The following is a 17524-nucleotide window of genomic DNA, read 5'->3' on the forward strand; positions in this document are numbered from 1 at the left end:
GTCTTTCACTTATTAAGATACCTCTTCTCCGTCCATAAATTATACCATTCTGTCTGAAGAGCAGAGTGAGATTTAAAGTAGCTGGTGAAAATCTAATGAGCCAAACTTTTGATACTAAGTTAGCACCTCTCTTACCCCCACCCCAACCCCCACAAGGAAGCCAAGTTGTTTTTGTTTTAAAACTCCTTTTCTTCAATTAGAGTTTGAGGGGGTGGAGACGGGGTGTTAACTGGCACTGGGAAGAGCCCTGGGTGGGCAATCGGTCAGAGAATAACATTTATTGATTACCCACCATGTGTAGGTCATTTGACTATATGCAGTGTTGAGCTCTACTAAAACCCACTGCTTAAATCTGTAAGCCCATTCCTTAAACCCGTTACTGATCGTTCTGTAAAAAACTAGATTTCTAGAAGTATGGGGAACAAAGAGAGGTAAGGGAACTAGTGCCTATATTATCAACTGACAACTCTTTCCTAAAGAAATATTTATAGTTTTGTTCTGGAATACAATGGCTGAGTTTAGAGGCATCAGTACAGCAAATAGAGCAACAGCATTGAAATGATGATGTGAGAATATGTAACAACTGCTGCTTGTTAAGTCAAGGCCAAAATAAACTCTGTAGGATCACTCTCCAAGTAGGATTTTTGTACTAGGAAACAGACCCTATGCATGGGAGATTTAGGAGGCGTATAAGATCTATGTATTATAATGCCAAATTTTACAGAATAAATTACAACTGATAATTTAAAACTGGATTGTTTCTTTTTTTAATCTTTTTTTTTTTAAGATTTTATTTATTTATTTGACACAAAGAGACAGCGAGAGAGGGAACACAAGCAGGGGGAGTGGGAGAGGGAGAAGCAGGCTTCCCGCGGAGCAGGGAGCCCGATGCGGGGCTCGATCCCAGGACCCTGAGATCATGACCTGAGCCGAAGGCAGACGCTTAACGACTGAGCCACCCAGGAGCCCTGGATTGTTTCATCTTACAAAGTAATCGAAAAATAAAAAAATCAGACAAATTTAAATGTTTGAAAACCTGAGTAAGTCCATTCTGTGTTTTCACTTAAGGGACTGGATAGAAAATGAGCAGGTAATAAATACGCGCTACGGTAGCGTTGATTACCCTTGAAGCTACTGTATAATTGTAAGCAATTCTATAGGAAAGCTACATATCAAGGTGGACAGGGAGCCCTTGATCATTTCCTGCCCTTGATCCCGGCTAGCCTTCGTGTTCTAAATGAAGCAGGAAGAACCCTGACTCTGATTCAGGAGAGGCTATCTGCTTAACTCCTCTCCCCAGCAGGCCTGTAGCGGACGGACTGGGGACGCAGGGCGCACCAGCAGCCCCCGGCGCGCGTGCAGGCGGGGCCTCAGGATGCCAGTGCCTCCTATGCCTTTGCTTAGAAACCGGACCTAGCCACTTCTGCTAGCTATTCTTGTGTTAGCCTACACAGCTTAGCTCTACATCCTGCCTTCTTATTAACTACACTGTTAACCAAACTGACAGGCGATTACACAAAGTAAATACCCGATATATTTGCAGGTTCCTCCTTTACCAATTAGCAGTGTGCCTTTTATCTGCCCGTCTACATTACCGGTATTTTAGAGTGAAAGCCCCTCGGCTCTGGGGAGGGACTGTTCATTCACATAGGCGCAGTGTTTAGAAGCAGCTCTCACAGTGGGCTTTTAGCTGAAGTGAAGCCTTTAGGATTCTTAAAAGGGTAAGAAGATGCAGAACCACCCAAACCAGCTTCTCCTGAGAAAGTAAAAAGAACAGAGCACTGCAGCTGTCCTTCCCTCAGCAGACACCACGGAGGGCTGTCCCCACACACAGCCCTGCCAGCACCGTGGGAAGATGCACACCAAGACGGCTTTCTGTGCAAATTCTTTATTCACCTGGGGCATTAGGGGCTGAAAGACAGGGCTTTTTAGCTCTAAAACACAAGTACCTCTCATCGATGAAGTATAGGTAAAAAAAAAAAATATATATATATATATATATATATGCTTCTGAAAATAATTAGAATTTTGTTGATCCTGAGAAAAGTTCTTTTGTGACCATCTGCAAAGTCATTATTTGGAGGTTTTGAAATTGCAGATTTAAGACAAAAGAGTTCTAATGTGCTTACAAAACATGGCTCTTAGCTTCTGTGGCCTGAGCATCGCAGGTGGACTTAGAGAGAGCTCCCAGACAGGCACTGGAGAGAAGTGAGGGGGTTGCAGGCTCTTGCATGCATCGCTACCGCGGCTTAGTGACAAGAAGTCCCACCATGAAAACAATCTTCGGGTTCAAAAATAGAAGCCAGGCCGATAATAACAAGGAGAAAGAAGTGGGATCGTTTTTCTTCTTTCAGGAACAAGTTGTATTTCCCTGTAGGTTTCTAGTACCTTCCAAATACTCTACCAACACAAATGTGTTCATTTCACATACCAAATGAACACATTTACTCATAAATCTGTATATTTTAGCGCCATGTGTAGCTGTTCACAGTATCTTGTATTTTTCCTACAAGTAATGTCCCATTTCCTTGTCTGATTTACACTAAATGGCATTATAAGAGCCTCAAAGAAAGCATGGCCTGGCTAACATTTATAACATTTGGGGGCAACTATGAAGGTAGTGGAAGGAAACAGGATTCCTTGATTCTACCAGGATGTTGCCACCCAAGTAAACCAGAGGTAACAAGTAATTCTGGCCAAAGAAATGGAAATCTTTGTAAGTTTTAGGAAACTTCACTTGAAAACCAATACTAACTAGGTAAACTGTCCTTTGAAAAAGGTGACATGCTATACAATTGCAATGGGCTATTTTATTTAACAGTCAAAATACATGGTGTGTATAAAGGCATTAAAGGTTGAAGGCTGTGAGCATATATTACGCAAACCCAATGAAGTGCACAGGAACATGGACCAAAGCCTGGGGTAAATGAGCCAGAAAGCAGTGAATGGTCGTGTCTCATGCACAGACCTGGCTGGGCCCGCTGTGACCGTTCTTTTGCCAAAAGGACTGTCTTTGAGCCCTGGCTACTCTGTGCCAAAGAACCTACAATTAGGTTGCCCTGACTCTGTGACCCCTAGTTTCTGTTTCCAGGGAAAAGATGTGAATTATTTTTCTTCAGGAATGTTAACCAAGAAGAAAATCTGCTCGAATTCCTTGGTGGTACTGAACTTGAGAATTAAGGAGATGACTAGCTGGTGGTGCAGCAGCAGAGAAAGGACAAATGGAAAACCCATACTCAGGTGATTTCTATGAGAGTTTAGTCCCATCCTGGTCTAAGGGAATGGAAGACAGGCCATGTGAACAAAGAATGGGGCCATGCGTCCACGGTGGGGACTGCATAAGTCATTTAGTCTTTCCATTTATAGCTGTAATATTAAATTTTAAAAATTGGCCTGGCCACCCAAAAGTATATGATTTGTTTTTTTATGTTAAGAACTACATTTTGGAAATTGGTTGTTTCTTTCCATGTCATCTCTTGAAAATCTAAGCAGCTAAGATTTTTTATACTGGTAGATACTGGTTTCACATAACTTTCAAATTATTATTTCAAAATACTTTATAGCCTAAATATTTTAAAGAGTTTCTTTTTGGAGGGGCTTAAAGCTTAATGACCAAAAATAAAATGTAAAGATGACAGATTAAGTATCATGTTTTGTAAAAATTAATAACTGAGTGTCAATTTTCCAGGATGATATAATTAAAGTAACTAAGCATGTTACTACAACTGCAAAGAATGGGATGTAGTGGAGCTTCCATTAAGTTTCCTGCTTCCTATCACAAATAAACTTAAATGAAAACCAAACAGCCATAAAAATAAAATAACAATTTAAAAATACATGATACACACCCAGAGAACAAATAATCTGATCAAGAAATGGGCAGAAGACATGAATAGACATTTCTGCAAAGAAAACATCTAAATGGTCAACAGACACATGAAAAAGTGCTCAACATCACTCGGCATCAGGGAAATCCAAGTCAAAACCTCAATGAGATACCACCTCACACCAGTCAGAATGGCTAAAATTAACAAGTTAGGAAACGACAGATGTTGGCGAGGATGCGGAGAAAGGGGAACCCTCCTACACTGTTGGTGGGAATGCAAGCTGGTGCAGTCACTCTGGAAAACAGTATAGAGGTTCTTCAGAAAGTTGAAAATAGAGCTACCCTATGATCCAGCAATTGCACTATTGGGTATTTACCCCAAAGATACAAATGTAGGGATCTGAAGGGGTACATGCACCCTGATGTTTATAGCAGCAATGTCCACAATAGCCAAACTGTGGAAAGAGCCAAGATGTCCATCGACAGATGAATGGATAAAGAAGATGTGGTATATATATATATATATATATATATATATATACACACACACACACACACACACACACAATGGAATATTATGCAGCCATCAAAAGGAATGAGATCTTGCCATTCGCAACGACATGGATGGAACTGGAGGGTATTATGCTGAGCGAAATAAATCAATCAGAGAAAGACAAGTATCATATGATCTCACTGATATGAGGAATTTGAGAAACAAGACAGAGGATCATAGAGGAAGGGAGGGAAAAATGAAACAAGATGAAACCAGAGAGGGAGACAAACCATAAGAGACTTTTAATCTCAGGAAACAAACTGAGGGTTGCTGGAGTGGAGGCAGGTGGGAGGGATGGGGTGGCTGGGTGATGGACACTGGGGAGGGTATGTGCTATAGTGAGCGCCATGAATTGTGTAAGACTGATGAATCACAGACCTGTACCCCTGAAACAAATAATACATTATATGTTAATAAAAAAATAAAAATACATGATACATACAATAAATAACTAAGATATGAAAAAGAGGCTTTTGCTTGGAAGGGAAGGGAGACTCAGTCAGAAACAAGGTATCATTTCCTCCTCGAATGAAATGAATGTCATTTCTTCTTGCCAAACATAAAGCAGGTGACCTTTCAAACATGCTGGTTGGGATTTTCTCTACCGATCTAAGTGATATGAATCTAAAATACACCATGTAGCACAAGGCTAAATATTTTTAGAAGCAAATATAATTTTAAAAAGTACTCATAAGAGAGACATATTGATCTTAAACTTATATACTTAAAGATTAGTTTTTCAACTGAAAATTTACTTTCCTGCCCTTAAAAGCTCTTGTCTCACACACACATCCAGTGCAAAAATATTTTTTTTAATGTGTTGAAAATAGAAACCATAAGCAAAGTGCAAGATCTTTCAAATGGTGACCAAAGAAATATATATTTATATTTTATTTCCAATTCCCAAATTAGGTGTAGTGAGCTATTTTCTGGAAGGTGGAATTCCATATAACACAAGTCTATTTGGGACCTCATTCAAGAGGATGATTTATCAACAGTATTAAAAGTACCTTAATAAGCACGGTCTGCAAGTGTCTCGTGGCACATCAAAGTATCTTGAAAACAAAATGCGGTTATCTGATTATTTTTCCAACTAATTTAATTATAGCACTCGTTAAAATATATAGCCTTTGTAAGCTGTATGCTCTGCCCCAAAACTCCAAGGGTCTGAAGTTTGTGTGCGCTGCTGACACGTGGGCATTTACACCATCACCCCCACGGAGACATGGAAATGCCTAATTATTTTTCATACAGTTCCAGTTGGTAGTCTCTTTTTCTTGGCCTTCTTTCCAATCTTGACATTAACAAAAGCCAAATTATTTTAAGATGGATTTCTGAGCTGCTAAGTCCCGTTCCACATGAGGTGGAAGAGATAAACCGGGTCTCTTAAATATATCCCTGAAACCCAGATGGGTGACAAGATTCCCAGAATGCCACATCCACAGCAGTACACTTTGTGAATGAACTGCACGAGAGAGGTTTTCCTTCCTCCGCCAGCCTGCTCCCTCTGGGTAATTGAGGTGGGAGGAAGTTGTATAACTTTCAGGCCTTTGTGGAATCCAAGTGCCAGGCAACCACCCTCAACACGCGGCCACGTGAGGCACGCGGGGTGGGGTCACGGGAGCCATGATGCTGTTAGCAGGACCCTCCCCATTTCAACCCCAATTATACTCAAAGATTCGTTTTTTTTAAACCTAGGAAGCCTTTGTTTGGATTGCCACTCTTAAATTGGATCCTTCCTCTCTACCACAGTTTGGCACGATCACCATGACATACCGGGCCTCGTCACCTTACCCTGTCCGTGCTTCCCTTGCTTTTTGTACCTCTTCTTATCTAAATTTTTGAACAGATATTATTGTGATATGGCTCAGCAATTTACCAAGTCTAAACTGGTATACAGAGAGTTATCTTTCCTTGCTCCATCCCCCAGTTTTCTTGCTCCCTTCCCATTGGGCAACTGCTGTTTATCCTCCCAGAGAGTCTCACGCCCTCACAAGCATACAGGGCCCTATTCTCTTACCCCACCTTTTAAAACAAATATTAGCAAATAGCACACTGACTTTGAAAACTATATATATATTATTATATGTAAATATATATATATATATTTAACCTATATGTATATATAAGATCTTCCTTGTATATGTGTAGTATGTAGCATGTGTGGGTACAGTGAATGTAGATATACAGGTTTATATTTTATTCTTTTTTTATGGTAGCATAATGTTCTATTATGCAGATCTACCAGCCATGCATTTAACGAGGGCCCTCCTATTGAATATTTAGGGTGTAACATTTAGCTTGTTCTCAGTATTGCAAAAAAATTTCTGTACATATTGTCCTTCCCCAAGTATGTGATCGTATTTGTAGAATAAACTCTGAAAGAATGGAATTGTTGGTTCAAAGTGTACATAACTTGTAAATCTGACATTTACTGCCACATGGCCCTCCTCAGATGTGGACCCCCCAACAATGTGACAGGTATCAGTTTCCCCTCTATCCTCTCCAATCTATCATGACCCTGTGTGAGGTAAATATATGTATTTGCAGTCTTGTATATAAACATTTGGGTCTGATGCATGCAAGATGGCATCTCCTTGAAATACCTCATTTACTCAACTTCTACAAGATCATGGTGTTCTCCTCTGCCTGCCTGGCTGTATCCTAACCTCCTGTGCTTGGTCTTCTACATGTTCTCCTAACACCTAAATGTTGGAGGGCCAGGGCTCTGTCTCCTCCATCCAGTCACTTCTCAGATGATGTCGGTCTCCAGGCTTAAAAGACCACCTTTGTGCTTATGGATCCCAAACCCATTACCTTTAGTCTGGACCCCTTACCCGAACTTTAGACGTGGAATTCAACTAGGCATAACTTAACCTGTCTAAACCAAATCCCTGCCCTTCCCTCTTGAGCCTCTCCTCCTCAGTCCCCCCACCTCAGTGAATAGCAGTGTCCCCTTTCCAGCCCCAAATCCTGCAGTCATACTGACTTCCCTCTTTCTTTCCTCCTATTCCAGAGGAGGAAAATCTACATATCCAGAATATAGCTGAATATCCAGCATGTAACCATTTCGCCTCATTCCACCCCAACTACTATAACCATAACCATAGACCATAACCATAACCACAGACTGGGCTGGATTGTTGCAAGAGCTTCCTGAATGGTCTTCCGGCCGTTGCTCTTGCCACCATGCCCCAGACAAATCATTTGCGGGACTCAGCTCCTGTTCTGAGATCTGGTTCCCCGATCACCCCCGACAGAGTTGATCACAGGGCGTGCTGTGGAGGCTGCAGAGCAGCACCCTCTTACTACTGCGTGAAGTATGCTGTGCGGTGGGGCTCTCTTCACACGCCTGTCTCTGGAAACTCCACTTGGAGCCCCCTGGGGACAGGGAGTGAAATCCCCAGCTTCTGTCACACTGGGAATAAGGACCTCGTCAGTGCCTGGTGAATAAAAGAATGAACTAATAAATGCAGCATTCAAAGTTCAATTCAACTCAGCGTCTATTTGCTGAATGCCAGGCACTGTTGGAGTTTGGGATATGTGATGAATAAACTCCTGCGCTCAAGGAGTTTATATTCAAGTTGCAAGAAAACACAGTAAGCCAACTGTATGGTATCAGGTGTGCTGGGAATGCTTTTATGACTTGAGGTTAAAGTAAAACAACCAGGGGTGCCTGGGTGGCTCAGTCGTTAAGCGTCTGCCTTTGGCTCAGGTCATGATCCCAGGGTCCTGGGATCAAGTCCTGCATCGGGCTCCCTGCTCTGCAGGAAGTCTGCTTCTCCCTCTTCCACTCCCCCTGCTTGTGTTCCCTCTCTCGCTGTGTCTCTCTCTGTCAAATAAATAAATAAAATCTTAAAAATAAAAAAATAAAAAATAAAGTAAAACAACCAGTTCTGAATTATAGATTCATAATCATCTCCCTGGATTTTCAGTATTTCCTCCCAACCATTTCTTCCTTAGAGAACTTATCCAAGCAAGTAACTCTTCCATATGGATGACACCACTTCTATCTGTAAGCCTGACTCCATCCCAAGCTTCATTATAGTTGCTTCAACAACTTACTAGCTTCTTCCATTGGACCACCTGCTAAGGTCTGAATGTTTGCACCCCCTGCCAAATTTATATTTTGTAATTCTAATGCCTAATGTGATGGTATTAGGAAGTGGGGCTTTGGGGAGGTACTTAGGTCATGAGAGTGGAGCCTTCATGAATGGGATTAGTGTCCTTATAAAAGGGTTCCCAGAGAGTTGCCTAGACCCTCCCACCACATGAGGACACAGCAAGAAGGTGCTATCTATGAACCAGGAAGTAGACCATCACCCGCCACCATATCAAATCTGCTGGCACTGTAATCTTGAACTTCCCAGCCTCTAGACCTGGGAGAAATAAATTTCTGTTGTTTATAAACTGTCCAGTCTGTGGTATTTGTTATAGCAGTGCCATCCTACTGTGATCATGCTCACCAAACCTGAAACAGACTTTCACAATCAATTCCTTCCTATTCTGACATTGCAAGCATCCACATTCCATTGCTGGGAGGAGCATCTGAACATGGAGGGCAAAGGGCAGAGATGAGTCGGTCAATGAGTCCCCAAGCCTGTCCCAAACTATTTTGCACTCCCATCACCTACAGTAGTTTCCTAAAGTATTCAAGACATTGACAGAACTTGAAACAAGGAATTTATAAGAATATAAGTTCAGGACATGCTGAGTTAAACTGGACGATACTTAGCATGCTAATGTATACTGATAATCTCCAAACAGGAGTAAGTTTTGTTATGAAAATTTGATGATGAGATCCTTTGCCGAGGAGTATGACTAGTGTTCCTTGAATCAATCTTTGAGAAATGCTGGTCTAGAAAGGCAACCCCAAATACTTTATCCTTGAATTAAAAGGTTTCCATCATTTGAAGCAAGCTCTATTTCCAATCCTAATTTCTGCTGCTTCCAGAAGCAAATATCTCCCTTTAGCCAGGACAATAGATTTCATGTGCACAGAAATCACATCTTCTACACTTTGGCCCACCTCAAAAGCCCTGTTCCTTCTGCTCTGCCTCCACGGATCCTGCATTCCCTCAAGTCCTTAGATTCTAGCCCACCTCCTTCCCTACCAACAAAAGCTTCTGGGCTTACTCCTTTCTTCAAACTTCAATTGTACCTATTATTTACATCATGTGCTTGGTTGTGGTTTATAACTTTCAATGATAGCAGAGACCTTCATTATTTTTTTTGCAACTTTAATAAGTAATTAGCATATCTTATCATTGAACACATTCCACAAATGTATAACTGTGTTTTTCCTGTCATATGTTAACATGTACAATGACATGTTTTTGACATGGCTCTGACTGACCTGTAATGAAAGAATACAGGTTAATTAAACTTGTTTTAAATTCCTTATTCCTGGGCGCCTGGGTGGCTCAGTCGGTTAAGCGACTGCCTTCGGCTCAGGTCATGATCCCAGCGTCCTGGGATCGAGTCCCACTGCGGGGAGCCTGCTTCTCCCTCCCCCCCCCCCACTTGTGTTCCCTCTCTCGCTGTGTCTCTCTCTGTCAAATAAATAAAATCTTTAAAAAAAAAATTCCTTATTCCTATAAGAAGACTTATCTCTAAATATTGTTTACACATTCTAAGAATGCATTTGTTTACTTTTACCCACTACAATCCCTTATTTATATTCTATTATGGGACTTGTAGACCATAAAATGTGAGAGCTGGAAAAGCCTTAGAGATCATCTCGACTTTTTATTTTAGACCCAAAGATATCTATTAGGTATATATATATAAACTTTGGTATTTGTCCAAGAAAGATGATTGAATTTATCTGTGGACTTTATTTGAATTGTAGTTCTTCTCAGCTTTAATAAGCAAGTATAACAGAATAGTAACAAAAAAATTTCTGTGGGAGTGCCGGAGTTGAAAGCAGCCTGACCCCTCTCCAGCAGAACATCTGCTGAGATGACCCTGAGAGTTCCTATTTAAATAAAAGTGATGCTTTTAGACTCCGTGGGTTTACAAAGGAAGGAGGGAGGAAGAAGTGACAAGAAAGCATAGCTTTGGGATTTGCTCACAGGACAGGTATCCCAGGAAGGTCAAGCATCCCCCCAAATTCCCTCCCCTTCGTTTGTGGAGAAGCTTCACCAATGAAAGCTATGTTAGGAAGAAGGGCTATGCCCCCTGAGAAAGACAACTTGGCTGCCAATCCATCACATGAGCAAGTACATATCTGTGTCCAAATAGTGCTTGCTCCCTTTGAGGAGCAGAGTGCAGCATGAACCCCAAAGGGGGCCTGCTCTGCTCCACCCTCTAAAGAGAGGTTCTCCAAACCTGAATGTCCTCATTCAAAGGCAAACTCCTGAGCTCCATCCCCAAAGATTCACTATTGGGGGTGAGGCAAAGGAACGGCATTTTAAACAAGCATCCCCAAGAGGTTCTGACCACATTTAGGAAAAATACTATTAGTATGATGGTTGATGTGGGAATCTTAAAATGGGATGGGGTGACAGGTACAGGAGATGGAGAGGTGTGGTAAGTCAGAGGGTTCTAGATACCAGGTGCTTATTTTGACGTTCTTTGCCCTGAATTGGCCTAGATGTCACCTTTGTGATCATTCTCTCTACTCTCCCTGATCAGCAATGAAGGTTCCTTTTGGGGGAACAAAAGGACACGTGGGGCAGACTTGCAACTTCTTGGCTTCCCATGCCTTCACTAATTGTGAGCTAATTGAAGTGTCTGCGGAGATCTGGCATTTCAACATCCATTCTTTGAGAGTACAGATGCTGAGGGTCCCAAAGGACTTCTGGGGTCTGACTCCAGGTCTGTGTCTCACCTTCAGAGAGGTCACTCTTCACCTTTAATGTTAGGCATTAACTTCCCCCCTTGAAACTCATGCTGATGGGCTGCAATTTAAGTATCCCCATGCCACTGGATGGGATTACTTGTTTAATCTTGTAATCTTTTTAAGTAACTGTAATCCAGCCATTCCAAAATTGCTAATTAGGCAACTGATCTTAGGTCGCTGCATTTTAGAACCCATGGGGCCAGGAGGGAATCATATACTCCAATGTCACTCAGAAGGAGAAAAATGAGACAGAGGGGTAGCGACTAACCTACTGTCACACAGCAAGGCACAAGAATACAGGTCTCTTGCTCCCCAGGGATGAACCTCTTAGTTCTGTCAGACACAGCTGAGAAACATCCAGGCATAAATGAAAACAGAAGTTAGAGGCTCCCAGGTCTCCTTTTGCAAACTTTCGAGGTGCTTTCAGGATAAATCTTATGGCTGCTTTTATGTATACTGTGTTGGGTAAGACACTGATGTGAGCAAAGCAAGTAATGGATAGTGACAGGTTGCTTATCTGGTAACCCCAGCTCCTAGGAACACTGAGATGCAAGGAGTTTGCAAAATAAAAAAGGAGCAATCAAATGCAGGACACGCAGGCCTGGCCCGCTGCTCTGCTTGTTCTCTCCATGTGGGAGTGTGTCGGGCTCTCACCTGCTTTTACTAAGACAAAACTATCAAGCTTGGCCATGGGGGAGATGCCAACTGCTCAGCAGACGAGAAGCAGCAAATTAGAAAGGAAAAAAAGAGTCGGTGTACTAATAGGCAGTCGGAAACAGTACAAATTAGCAGTAGGAAGTGAAAATTGAATGGCAGTAACGAATAAACCATTAACCCTGGAACAGGATCTGAGCAAGCAGAGCAGGTTAGGGGTTCTCTGGGACGCACAAGCTCCTGGGGGGCTCTCCATTAAACCGCAAGATAATAACAGATGTCTCTCAAAATAACCCTCAGTCATCAAAGTTCAAATTACGTTTGGCAAACCAAGTTTAAGGAAGCAGGGACGTATAGAATCTATTATGGAAAGTGTTCCATTAAAAGGATTAAAACGAAGGGTAACAAAAGCTTTCATTATTTGGAAGGTTAGCTTATATCCTACTTTACTGGGTATCGATGTGACCCTGCCATGCATGAGAATCCCTTAGAACTTTTAGAAAAGGAGTTTCTCTTTAAATAACTCTGGGGTGGGCTGGGGTTTCTTTCATTTAGAGCTTGATTGTCCCCTGTGATTCAGAAAGAACCAACTCTCCTGCCAGAAGAGGAACTATGCTCTCGCCCACCCAGGCACCCAGACATCACCTGTGCGTTGGGCCTGTCCATGATGCCAGAGGGGCCGGCTGGGGTCCTTAGCAGAAACCCCACCTAATCATTCAATGCTGTCCCCACGGCTTGGGAGTGTGGCCCATGTCTTCTCCTGGAACATCCTCAGTCAGGGATTCTTGTGACAGCTTCTGGTCCTTGATTCCTTCCTTCCTTCCTTCTTCTTCTTCTTTTTTTTTTTTAATTTAATCATTTAAATTAAATTTAAACTTAATAGTAATTTAATTTTTATCAAAATTATGTACATAGTTTAATGAACCAAATCATTGTTACCCATCCACTCTTTCCAGAAGCATTTATATTCAACCCCTTTAGCTGAGTTTTTGTTGTTGTTTCCTCTTTTAGTGTTTATGTCCATATTTCTTTTTTGTTTGTTTTTTGGTTTTTTTTTTTAAGATTTTATTTATTTATTTGAGAGAGACAGAATGAGAGAGAGAGAACACCTGAGAGGGGATAGGGTCAGAGGACGAAGCAGACTCCCTGCCGAGCAGGAAGCCGGATGCGGGACTCGATCCAGGGACTCCAGGATCATGACCTGAGCCGAAGGCAGTCGCTTAACCAACTGAGCCACCCAGGCGCCCTGTCCGTATTTCTAAGTAACATGCTTATGATGTTTCAATTTTCTTTTCCTGAGCATTACCTATTTAACTCCCCAAATGAAGGATGAAAATTTTGTTATTTTCACATCTCTGCTGTCAGGACACTTGCAGTCTCCCAGCCCTCTGCGGTCTAACTGCTCCTTGATCCAGCTCTCTCAGACAGTTCTCTCTTTTATCCCTACCTTCACCCCAACTTGCAGAGGCACCTGGTGCCACCAGGTTCTTCACGGGTGAGGGGCAGCCTGCAGCATGGATGAGAATGCACGCCAGTGCCCCACCACCGGCCTCAGACTCAGCCCTCCTGCACCACCTAAGTCAATTATCTCTTGTTCAGGTAGTTTTCAGTTTCCAAAATGTTCCTCCCATTTTGCCCTTATGGGCTTCTGCCTTAAAAAAAAAGCAAAAATCAACAAACCCTTACTGTCATTTTAATGAGGTTCAGAAGGGAGGGGAAATTAAAAGCATGTGTTAATTCACTATCTTTAACAAGAAGTATACCATCGATTTCTTTTTCCTTTCTAAAGAGCAAATTATTTTCCATTTAAATTCACCAGATAAAAACATCCAACGCACTGAAGCAAAGCAGTTTGGGTTTCCTTCTACATCATCTTCCCATCCTGTGACCAAAGAGGAAATTAAAATTCAAAGACAGGCTGCCATTTGGGCCAGTGAAAGAGAGATACAGATCGATGTTACACGGTGGAAAAGACTTCTCCCCAGAAAGAATCTGGCTACCCTTTTATCATCACCTTTAGTAAACTTCTTAAAGAAGAACTCTGAGGAAGCTTCCCCCTCTGCAGATTCCCGTCCAGCTGCCCTGCATGTGCCCCTCAGCAATCTCCTCCTTTGCTGTGTCTTGGAAGAACAAGCACGCATTGGGTTTAGGAGAGAGAAAGAGCGGGAGTGTGTTCGTCTGTGCTCCTGGATCTGTGCACGCTCATGCTTGTTAGCCACACCGTTTCTTACGGACCCCTCTCTCTCACTCACACGGCAGCCCAGACCCACTTGCCCCACATCCTCCGTTCTACCCGACCCTCTGCTGGCGCCAGGCCACTGGACTCTGCCCCTGTCCGGAGGCCTCCCTTCCACTCCCTCACTCCCGAAGCTGGTGCCCTCCTATGGCACTATGTCCACATCCACCGGCCCAATGGAAAACGGTCCTCTCCTCCTCAGAATTTCTCTCCATGTCACAGCGTTCTGGAGTGTCTGGGAAGAAGAGGGGCCCATCCCCCTTTCTAAGGTCAAGTGTTTCACCACTGTCCTGGATTTCTGCCCTCCTCATTTCTTCCCACCTTACTCCCGGTCTCATCTTTTAATGTTTCCTCTTCACGTCTTCAGTGGATCTTTCCCATTTTGAGGGACATGGCTTGCTTATAAAGATGTCCCTTTGGCCCTCCAGTCCTCTGTGCTGCAATATTCTCCTCTTAAAAGAGTAGGCTCCGCAGGCTGCCTGAAATGCCCATCTCCTGGTTGATCTCACTGTCCCCCCCCCCCAGGGTCCCTTTGGGCCATGTGCCTGCCTGCCGGGGCCTGCAGAATCCCAGCCCACTTTGGCTGGGGGCGGTCTTCACTTCCCAGCATTCTTCTCCTGCCTTACCCCCTCTTCCCAAGAACACCATCAGCAAAACCCATTTCTATCTCAAAAAAAAAAAAAAAGAACCACATAGCCTGGAGTCGGAACCTGTCCAAACTGGGCACGCTTTTGAACATGCGGCTGGAGGTGGCAGCGTGACTCTGTATTTCACACAGCTGTTTGGATGAAGGTTTATCTACAAGAATATAAATTTGTGTTTGGAAGTTTGAACTGCTTCTAAAAGAATCCTTGCTTACAGCACTTTGGTAGCTTCATTTTGTCATTGCCAGATTAAAGTTCTGTAAGCAGAATAGCAATTATTTATCAGAAGTAAAATCTCATGCAAATGTTTTTGAGCCCAATACAAATTAGCAATTCTTCATATGACTAATGACTATATGCGCTTCCGATAACTGTAAACATGAGAAACAAAAGATCAAGGACTCTAAAATAAGCACTTGGGATAACAGAAGGGCTGTGTAGGCGGTCAGCAGCAACTGTGAAACCAAAAGATAATCGTTATGTGCTTCTCAAGATCTTCAAACCCAGAGGAATGTGAACCACCATTATGCCGTGGTTCTTATTTGCCCTCCAAGCAAAGTTCTTAATAGCAAGACTCTTCAGCTTTTTAAATACAAGCAAATATATCCCTCACTGAAATTAAATAGAACAACAACAGAAAGCTGCATTATGCTAGAAATAGTCAAATTTCATAAACCAATGAAGTTGCAAAGAACTGACAATAACTCAAATTGTTAATAAATAGTTCTTTTTGCCCGATAAATACAGCTTCAGATTCTAACAGTCCACAATTCTCATGACAATACATGCATTGAGTAGAACTGAATCCTTAATACAAGTCAAATCACATTTAGTCAGTTAGTATTCAAGTGACTACTCTGTGCAGAATGTTAGGACAGGTGCTGTGGGTAAAATACAGAGTAACTCAATATGCAAACCTGTAGCATAGCAGGTTACCAGCCTGTTCAAAGGATGCAGAATACCTTAATAAAACTTTTACACAGTAACTGAAGCTCTGTGAGCTGAACCAAACACATTCTGCAGGGCTGAGTAGAATGGTTAGGTAACATAACTCCTGCAATTATAAAAGTTCTCCTGGAAGACTGTTGAGAGGAAAGGAAGAAATGTACAGATTGGCAGAGAGGAGGGGGAGAGAAGTCTTACCAGACGAGAGGCTTGTGAAAATCTGACAAAGGAGAAACACACCAGAAAGGGGTAAGGCAGCCCAAAGGCCAGGCTGGATGCCCACCGTCACTTCCCTTCCTCCTCACTGCTCCCAAAAGCCTCCCAGTTGGGTTCTGCCCATGAAAATTCTCTGCACACAGCTATTGCAATCATCACCTTAAAGCTCATCTTCTCTCCTATTCTGCTCAAAAATCAATGGCTCCCCACTGCCCCACAAACCAAATTCAGACTCCTGAGTAACACAGCATAAGTACTCAATACATTTGAGTATGTGTGACTACTTTCATATCTCTTGGTTGATTGAAAGGTTCTAGAAGGCAAACACCAATCTTGATTATTTTTTAATATTTTGGTATGTGATAGCACTTACAAGTATCTTTGGTATGGTAGAAATTCAAAACATATTTATTAAATGAATGAACAGATGATTTAAATAACAAATTTTATATAGTATTGACAAAATGGTCTGGCCATTTGGTAGATAACCTTACAAGGGAAGTTAGAAGTTTAAATTTGATACAACAGACTCTAGTCAGCTACTGGATGATTTTGTTTACAACAGTGACAGGATAAAAATGGTGTTTGAAGTATCTCATTTTAGTTGCGGTTGTAGAGAGTATTAGCCCAGAAAGGACTAGAAGTAGAAAGATCACTTTGCTAATAATATTTTGCTAACAAGATGAATAAAACAAGGGCGCCTGGGTGGCTCAGATGGTTAAGCGTCTGCCTTCGGCTCAGGTCGTGATCTCAGGGTCCTGGGATCAAGTCCCACATCAGGCTCCCTGCTCCTTGGGAGCCTGCTTCTCCCTCTGCCTCTCTCTCTCTGTCTCTAATGAATAAATAAATAAAATCTTTAAAAAAAAAAAGATGAATAAAACAAGATGAGGATTTTCGTCTGTTGATTAGTCACTAATGTGAATATTCCTTCAATAAACACCAAAAAAGAAAATTGTCACATGTATCTTTGTCTTTGATCTATTTTTAACGAGTTCATTTCTGAGATAAGAGATGATTTTTTTTTTCAAGCTAAGTGGTACTTCTAGATTTTAAAGAATAGCAACCAGGGGCGCCTGGCTGGCTCAGTTGGAAGAATACGTGACTCTGGATCTCAGGGTGTGAGTTGGAGCCCCACACTTTGCGTAGAGATTACAAAAAACAAATAAACTTAAAAAAAAGAATAGCAACCAGAAATCCTAGAAATTAAGGACAGATATTGTTATTTATGCACTACAAATATTCTTCATATTAGTATCTTCCAAAATGATACTCTAACAAAATACGAAAATGGAGAGAATTCCATTTTGTCTATTCTTAGTACAATGCAGATCACTTGATTTTTTGGTTTTATCTCAGCTAAAATCAGTAAGATGGTAGCATTTTATAATCTGGTATAACATTTTGATAATTAAATGGATGAATCCATCAGCATTTGAACATGTCAGTGCATTAAAAAGTGTCAAGAGGTTGTAACCGGTGCCCACTCTCCTTTCTAAGAACTTATTCTCTCTCTGCTCAAGCCTCACTCAGCCTTCCCACCGTCTGCTGGAAGGTCATGGTGGGGGGACCGGAGCGGGGTCAGCAGCACAGGGCACGCTGAGGAGGA

The 17524-nt window shown here is 42.1% G+C and overlaps 1 protein-coding gene across 3 annotated transcripts in view; it reads right to left on the minus strand.

Moving 5' to 3' along the window:
- The window catches only part of PLCL2 (phospholipase C like 2), a 198011-nt gene that overhangs the window by 36506 nt on the left and 143981 nt on the right, over positions 1–17524 (minus strand). The window contains exon 5 of one of the 3 annotated variants that reach the window (XM_034994010.1): positions 5390–5434. The exons of the other annotated variants lie outside the window; for them this stretch is intronic. Coding sequence (XP_034849901.1) covers positions 5391–5434 — 44 coding nt within the window. The 3' untranslated portion in view covers position 5390. The remainder of the gene's footprint in view (positions 1–5389; positions 5435–17524) is intronic. 3 annotated transcript variants of the gene reach the window in all.

Source organism: Mirounga leonina, unplaced genomic scaffold (genome assembly GCF_011800145.1).
Source record: "Mirounga leonina isolate KUSES-001 unplaced genomic scaffold, KU_Mleo_1.0 Mir_115, whole genome shotgun sequence".
NCBI lineage: Eukaryota > Metazoa > Chordata > Mammalia > Carnivora > Phocidae > Mirounga > Mirounga leonina.